This window comes from Lepisma saccharinum, chromosome 7, assembly GCF_977018435.1.
Source record: "Lepisma saccharinum chromosome 7, izLepSacc3.1, whole genome shotgun sequence".
NCBI classification, from domain to species: domain Eukaryota; kingdom Metazoa; phylum Arthropoda; class Insecta; order Zygentoma; family Lepismatidae; genus Lepisma; species Lepisma saccharinum.
In genome coordinates this window covers 34978923-34987641 of record NC_139235.1, presented here as the reverse complement: position 1 = coordinate 34987641, position 8719 = coordinate 34978923, and the positions used below count along the sequence as shown (strand labels likewise).

General features: G+C 39.1%; 1 protein-coding gene across 1 annotated transcript; it reads left to right on the top strand.

Moving 5' to 3' along the window:
- The first annotated feature begins 4423 nt into the window (after window positions 1-4423).
- On the top strand, window positions 4424-7938 carry LOC145990191 (uncharacterized). Its single transcript, XM_083125852.1, has 2 exons — window positions 4424-4926; window positions 7800-7938. Exons 1-2 carry the CDS (start codon window positions 4652-4654, stop codon window positions 7870-7872), a joined length of 348 nt encoding a protein of 115 aa, XP_082981978.1. The 5' UTR covers window positions 4424-4651; the 3' UTR covers window positions 7873-7938.
- The last annotated feature ends 781 nt before the right edge of the window (window positions 7939-8719 follow it).

The following is an 8719-nucleotide window of genomic DNA, read 5'->3' as shown; positions in this document are numbered from 1 at the left end:
AGATATAGAAGCAATAAATGACATAATTAGATTGAAATATGAATTATTTTAGTTTTCTTATGGTATAATACAATATCATTATGAAACTTAATTAAGTGGAATCACCATACATAAAATCCAATTTCTACTATAAAAAATAATAGGTTTGAGACAATGTACTATTTAAAAGCTATGAAACTAATCTTAGTATTAATAATCCCAATTCTGCATAGTTTTCCCTTTAATTTCACACATATGTAATGGTCGGGTTGACCATTACTAGTTTTGTATTATTGTATTAATTAATTGCTGGTCAGCTACAAGGTGTAGGGTTAAGTAATATGTTTCCATGAGTGTACTTTTATGTTATTAATGCATGTAAGTGTATGTGCTTATTGGATTGTGCTTTACTGGATATTAGATTCCCCTGTTTCTTATCTCCCCGGTTGGGGAAGCTAGCTGTCTTTCAAAAGACCGTTACAGTGGAATTTCCCAACGCTACGGGGTCCACGTCCACGGACGTTTACCCCGACTATAAAAAATGCCAGTGGGCTTTAGCAAAAAAAAACAGTGTTTCCCCATTGATCGACGAAGAGGAACGTCTCCTCAAGTTTAGTCCACTTAATAGACTGGACTTAATATAATAATGTAGCATTTGATGTACGCCAACCCCTGTTGCTGTCTCAAGTCCCCTTTCAGAAAAAGCCTTGAATATTTGGATATTTCCGTGTTGAATAATTGATGCCCAAAAGAAAGAGTGAAGGCGTAAGGAAACGCATTTGTAATGGACGGAATATCATTTAAGCTGAGAGTAGGCCCGCAGAGATAGTTACGCTAACTCTGCGGTAAAGGAAGTGCCGATGGTGTAAGCCATAGGTGCGCAATTATGTTGATTTAGAGATTTGTTAATTTGGTCTATGCAAGACACACATGGAAACGCTATGTAAATATGTGTATATATATGTAACTACATATAATAAACCAATATATCCTACTAGAAATGTTATGATTCCAAGAAATGCGGTACTGTCCATTTTAAACCAGTTGTATATTCACTTGTTGTACATGTGTAAACGAACCAGGGACTAAAAAATATAAATTGTTATGTGAAACCCCCCTTTCGTAATTCCGGCGCAAATATAATCTGCTCGCTTGGCACCCAGGGTGAGGTGAAAGGAGAGATTTGAAGGATTAAGACAGGAAGTAACCCAGAGGGCCCGGATAAAACAAGGGACTGGGGTGCCGACGCTTTCACACATAATAAGTGATATTTTCAATAAAAATGAATTAACCTTGTTTGTCCACTTTCACATGGAATGGCTCTTCTCAATATCGGAAATAGATTCCAAGAGATTGTTTCATATCTACTTTCAGCCAGGATTCGGCAGACAGGTTATGTAGCGCCAGTGATAACTCCCAAAATTTTCAGATGGTACTATAAGCTACGTTTCGTAAAACGTTGATTGCAGACTATGTTTCCATTAGCTTTGAATTTTGTTTCCATTAAAAATAATCTATTAACTTCTACAAAAAATGTCACGACGCTAGAAAATGGTATAATGATAATGATATACCATAGTTGGCTTAAAAGAGGCACGTCGCAAAATAGAAGGTATTTTTAAAGTTAAAAAATATGAAAGGAGTATTTTAATGATTGTATTTAAACGCAAAAACTACACTACTACCGTATTTGCCGGCGCATCGATACTCAGTATATGATTACATTCATTTCTGGAAATTTTCTCTGTTCTGAGTTAGACTATTCTCGGAACGGCACATGGAATTTTGCACTCGGAGGTTCGGGGCTGCGCGTTTCCAGCGTTTCAGTCGGCGGTAACCTTTACTTGGACAACAGCCCTCAATAACATGGGGCGGTGAAATAACCGCCAGACGGATTAAACGTGAAACCAAAATTGAACACCGGAATAAGCGCGAAAGGAACAATCGCGAAACTGATGAAGCGCGAAACCAAGATTGAATACCGGAATAAGCGCGAGAGGAATAACAGCGAAAAGGATTAAGCGCGAAACCTAAATTGAATACCGGAATAAGCGCGAGAGGAACAATCGTGAAACTGATTAAGCGCGAAACCAAGATTGAACACTGGAATAAGCGCGAGAGGAATAACAGCGAAAAGGATTAAGCGCGAAACCTAAATTGAATACCGGAATAAGCGCGAGAGGAACAATCGTGAAACTGATTAAGCACGAAACCAAGATTGAACACTGGAATAAGCGCGAGAGGAATAACAGCGAAAAGGATTAAGCGCGAAACCTAAATTGAACACCGGAATAAGCGCGAAAGGAACAATCGTGAAACTGATTAAGCGCGAAACCAAGATTGAACACTGGAATAAGCGCGAGAAGAATAACAGCGAAAAGAATTAAGCGCGAAACCTAAATTGAATACCATAATAAGTGCGAGAGGAAGAATCGTGAAACTTATTAAGCGCGAAACCAAAATTGAACACCGGAGTAAGCGCGAAAGGAACAACCACGAAATGGATCAAGAGCGAATTCCGAGTTCCCTCGTCCTGGGATGGGAACAAGAGGACCGATTGCATATCCCCCTCCCCCCCATCCAGTGATGAATTCAGGGTTTGACCGGAGGCGTCAATCGCCCGAAAATTAATAAGTCATCCCAGAAAATTTCAGGAACCTGATAGAGCCTTCGACAATAGCTAAGAAATTTGGTAATCATCTTCATGTTCCGTTTGGCTTCCTTTAATTCACTTTAATTTGTGTGAGACGTACTTTTTGTGTTTTTCTCGTAGTAATAAGCACGGATATAGTCTTCTTTATAATTAAAGGTCAAAGTAATGAACGAGTTTAAGTTATCGTCCGTTTTGATGTCTGCTAAATTAAGAAATAGGACGGATCAGGATACGCTTCAAGCTTGTGTGAAGGACGAGAGAGGTGACGAGGAACCTAGAATGTTTCTTTGATGATGTCATCCAAAGATATGTTACAGAAGGCCTAGACTACTTATAGTCCAGTCCCTGGCCATAAGACCCGCAGAAATTTTGAGGTGGACAAGTTTTCTCTTTTGATCCTGTTAGGACATGCCTAAAGAAAGGAAAACATCTTGGGTAGACATCTGGCATATTACATTCAGGATGGCCGTTGATTCACGCACCAACAAAATAAATTGATCATAACTCCTTTAAATTTTTTTTGACAATTTTGCATACAGACATATTTTCTTCAAAAATAAAAAAGGAACAAAAAATATTCTTACAGTTGTATTCATATCTTGCACTGTTATGGAGATATATCCAGTGAAAGAATTCTGTACCCTTTTCTCAAGGATTCAAAGCAATATTTTATATTGCCAGCTCCTGGCCATAAGACCCGCTGAAATTTTTGATGTTGAAGAGTTTTCTCTTTTGATCCTGTCAAGATGGCCACCGGTTCACCACGCACCAACAAATGACATCGATCATAACTCCTTTAAAATTGGTTTTTGAAAATTTTGCCTAGAGACATATTTTCTTCCCAATTGAAAACGGAACAAAAATTATTCTTACAGTTTGTTTTTTTCATATCTTGCACTGTTATGGAGACACATCCAGTGAAAAAATTCCGTACACTTTTCTGCAAAGATTCTAAGCAATATTTTACACTTTACTTGACATTCCGGCATATAAAGGGCAAACAAATTACTGCCTGTGAAACTTTGTTGCTGCCTATGCCTACTATTGTGGCGCATGGCCCGTGTGACGTTATATCAAAGATTGCTGCCTCTGAAGACATTAACAAAGAAAATCAACCATGTTTCCTTATTTCATTCAGAAGTCATTTTTTTGATCATTTGTAGGTTCGTTGGGTTTTCATGTGTATGGAGGATGCCTTCAATATGAGGCTTCCAGTCATAAGTATAATACTAGGTGTTTTGCTGGACAATATGTCAAGAGAAGGTACATGGCGTCGGGAATCCAAGATGGCCGCCACGGAGGTTCTGAGCATAAAATACTGTCCATATCCTGATTTAGAGTTCGTTTTTCTGATTTTTTCTGAGGTACTATCTGTTAATAAATAGCAAGTGAAAACTGTAGTTACAAAAATTATAATAATATATTTTCACTTGTTAGATCATGGTGGTCTGCGAACAACATTCATTCTTTTAGTTTGAACCTAACAGCTTTTAAGCCGTTTTTTGTCCATTGTAATATGCATGTAAAATATGCTTGCTTTACATTAAAAATATTAATCTCCCCCTCCCTATTTCACAGATATTAGATTAGAAAAGAAACACGTTCCCCTTTACTATTGCACGTTACACTTTCTTAAAAATGTTAATAAACTATAAGAACTGCTGATCTAGAAAATACCTAATTGCATTTTGTTGGTTTTTTTGCCGGCAAATGTGCACAGTATTTGATTGTAGCAATAATGCAATTTTCGGTAAACAATGAAATCTGTTATGTAGTAAGTAACCTAGCAACAATGAAAGATGGATAAAATTATATAAGTTACTTCCGTACCCGATGCGGAACTTTACAGTAACTTAGACCCGAGCCAGATGTGGACGTTAAGTCTACCTGATTTTCATTTCCACACGAGTTTGCACCAGACAACATGGCCGCAATGGTAGAAAATCATTCCCCATAATTCACTCTTCATCGATCCCAATTGTGAACGAGCATCGAACGAAGGACCAGCAAGCTTTGAAGATGTCGACAAGAAGAAGGAAAGTCAGACGCCTTAAGCATCGCGTGAAACACAGGCCGTTCCTGTACAAGCTTGCAGACGCCATTTTGCACATGGGGCAATACGTGATGTCCCACCATTACAAAAAAGTCAGGGTGAAGTTCGAGCTTGTGGGGCCCAGGAAGACTGTGGTGTTCTGCATAGAGCAGGACAAGAAGAGGCTGATGAGTCCTAGAGGCATGCATATCACCAGGACTGTCCACCCGGAAGGAAGAGGAATTCGTGCTAAGGGGAAACGGTAAATACAGTACGTTTGAATCTATTTGCTAGAGTCTGTTTGTCTAAAAGCGGCAGTTCAAGGTCACGCTTCTCTACCTCATACCAGGTGGACATAATCCAAGTTCTCCTACTCAGAGCCATCTGGGGCTGTTCGAAACATCGGATTTCCGCGAAACTTGGTATAGAGACTATGTAGACCATGGCGGAACGAGCGGCGACGAGAAGAAGTTCACATTTTCACCACCAGGTTGAAATGTGACGCTGAAATCTGGTGCACAGCGAACAACATCCCGGGAAACGCTTCGTGCGATCATTGATGTAGCTGTCCTGTGCTTCCAGTTAGTCATTCACGTTGACGGAGCAGATATTGAGTATTGCTGTATTGACTTAAACTAAAGTTTCGCATGCAAATTTAATTTTGATCACCCGGTATCAGCTTCCTTTATACCTATTGCTGTTCTATGCAATGCTCGAAGTGAAGGGGTATGGTATCCCCAGCTAGAAAAAAAATTGCATTGTCACAGTCTTAAACCATAGGAGCATCCCCCCCCCCCCCCCGCTAACCTCAAGACTCGACCAAGCATCCCACCACAAATTAAGATTTTCCACTTCAAGCGCTTGTCAGAATGATAATGTTCGTGAGAGTTTGTAGTCCAAGATCAAAGATGTTAAAATCGTCACAGGGCAAGAATGTTATAGCGTCATAGTGGTAATGTTGTAAGTGATATGCATGTTTTAATCCTTTAGTGCCTGCTGTTCGTTAAGATACTTATGTTCAAAGCCCGCCTCTCTCTTTGTAAAACTATCCAGCAAGAAATTTCCGCATTTTCAGATTAGACAGGTTCAAAACCTCTCTCTAAAATCCATTACCAACCTACCTTATGTCTTGTGAAGATTTCGATTTATAATTTAAGATACAACCCACACTCTTTTTGGATAAAATTGTTAATTATATTTGTATTAGTAAACACTAAAGAAATATTATCTAGCAGTCTGTAGAATAGATAATAATCATAATACGTACGTGTCAATCACTTTTGAGTGCAGAGCTGCAACACCTCAACGTTGAATAGTAATCTGTGGTTTTCTTTTATTTTGGATATTAAACATGGTACCAGTGTATTAGTATGAAACATCACAAAGTTACTAATCACTTGCTCAGGCTACAATAATCTCACTATACCTATTACAAGTCAATCCAAATTATGCTGTTTCAGTAGCACTAGTAGCGATGTGTACTATTTACGGCATGTTTATTTAAAGTCAAGGGTCATTTATATTAAAAATACAATAAGTATCCGAGGTATTATCCAGAATTTCGGGACTCTATGCCATGCTCGGTTCAGGTCCGGTCGAACATTCATTCAGGACAACGATCACAGAGGGAGGACCCTCAGATGCACAACGCCCGACATTGCTGCCAGACTTCAACAGCTCGTTCGTGAGGATCGACGTCGAACCATTCATTACCTTGCTAATGAGGTGGGAATTGGTTATGGGTCTTGCCAAGGGATTCTGACTGCTGAACTAGGCATGTATCGTGTCAGCGCCAATTTCTGCCGAGTATTCTAACAGCTAATCAGAAGAAGCAGCGTGTTTACGTCTACATGGAGCTTCGTCTGGTTACCTCTGAAGATGCCAACTTCTTGTCCAGGGTTATTGCTGGTGATGAGAGCTGTGTTAACGGTTATGCCTTGAGACAAAGCTACAGTCCTCTACTGTGACGTTCTGATGCAACTGCGTGAAAATATGCGAAGACGTCACCCCAAAGTTTGGCGAACAAAGGAACTGGGTTTGCATCACGACAACACACCGTCCCACATTTTCTTACTCATCAAGGACTTTTTAACCAAACCTAACAAGACTGTTATTCCCCATCCACCTTACTCGCCCGATTTGGCCGCCTATGACTTTTTTCTGTTCCCCTGACTGAAGAACAAGTCGTGAGGTCGCCGGTTTGACACGATATATAGCCCAAGAAGAAAGGTACTACAAAACACAACTTCCAGGATGCGTTTTAAATATGGCAGAATCGCTGCGCCCGGCGTGTGCATGCGGAAGGCGGAGGGACTAAAGCCTGTTCGGCGAAAGAATGAACTTCAAAATTATCTTTTTGTCTTTTCCGTCGAAAGCCAGGGAGGGTCACATGAACCGCTGAATTATTCGGCTTTATTCAGTTACCGTGGTGACCTACCAAACCTATCCACGTAGGCATATAATAGCATACTTAAGCATGTAAATATGTTTGGTAAGTTATATTTTGTTTATTGAAGATATTATATGCATACGTGGATAGGTTAAGCATATCAGGTTTGGTGCTGTTAGCATGTATTTTCCAAGGTTCTAATGCTGTCCCTAGCCGCTTGTGTTCCCGATTCCCTGCCTCTTCCAGAAATGCGAGCGAGGGTTGCATGTTTACAGCAAAAGGTGTGTGTACGACTGGACAAATATCAGGCGTGTGGCAACACTGCCTTCCTCACCTTGAAACTCCCACAAGTGGAGGCGAAATGTCTGGGTTTCCTGAAGTTTATTCTTTGGTCGATCGGACTTTAAGGCTTTTGTGCAGATGATAGCACCAGTCCAGAAACTTTTGGATGTCACCTCGTAACGTACGTTCCATGGTTTCATTCCTCACATAAATATGCGAAATATCTGCAGTGTAATTATCAATTTGAACACTTCAAAATTGAGTTATAATAAAAATAACTATGATTGTACAATTATTGAATAATACATATAACTATGGCATTACAAATCTCCTCAGAGAAGGAATGTCTTTTTCCTGGTTGGACTAATTAAAAATATAGATTGGGGATGTCGTAATTTGCTGGCTCCCACCTTCAATTCGAACACTGTTTTTAATCTGTATTTTCCTATTTTCTCTATTCTCAGTTGTCCTCGCTGCCATCAGAGAAAAAAGAAAATTGTTTTCAGTAAAGCTTCCAAAAAACGAATGTTCTGGTAGAGAACCCTTCATCTGCTATGTATATGGTACTCGATGGCGCATCGCCCTTTAAATAAATAAGTAGTGAACTTATTCGGTGATTGTTATTCTATTGCAACACAGCAAAAGGTTCTAAATAAAGTAAAATTTTCCTTGGATTAGGGAAATTCAGGCAGAACTTTTGGTGAAAAATGAGAAGATAAATTTCATGAAAAATAAAAAAATTGCACAGAAATTTTATGATATCTCATATAATTTATCAGCCCAAAGCAAACAATTAAAATGTTACTTGGGAACAATTCATATGTTCGCATTATGATGTTACTATTTAAGTCTTTGTGATAAGTACACAAGTATGAACTCAGTAGCTGTAAATGATTTTCATAAGTCGGATATTTGTTTTAACAAATGCAAAATTTGCTGTTTATAATCCCTTCTTATTTTCCCCTGATTTCTCTTTCTGATATCAGTCATAATAATAACAGTTGATAGCATTTTGTGATCGTGATTTCAATTCTTCTAAAATAAAGGGAAATTTTGCGTTAAAATGGGTAATTTTGCACTCCTAAAGTGAAATTATATTTCCTGGTTATGGCAACACTGGCCCTAGACCTGAATTATGGGTAAACGTTCAAATTCTCCTCGACCAACGCTTTTTACAACCTATTAAAATAAAGTTACGTCAGATTACGTCATTTTTGTCCTGACAGGCCTCCGGATCGCGTAGTGCTAACGTCGTCACCTTGTAATGAAAGGTTCCCGTGTTCGAGGCACATAATGGTTCGGGTCCCAATTTAAACTGTATGTGCAGTCCGGATTAGCCTTTCTATGCATAAAATGGACAAACTCCATCAATTAATCTAACTCC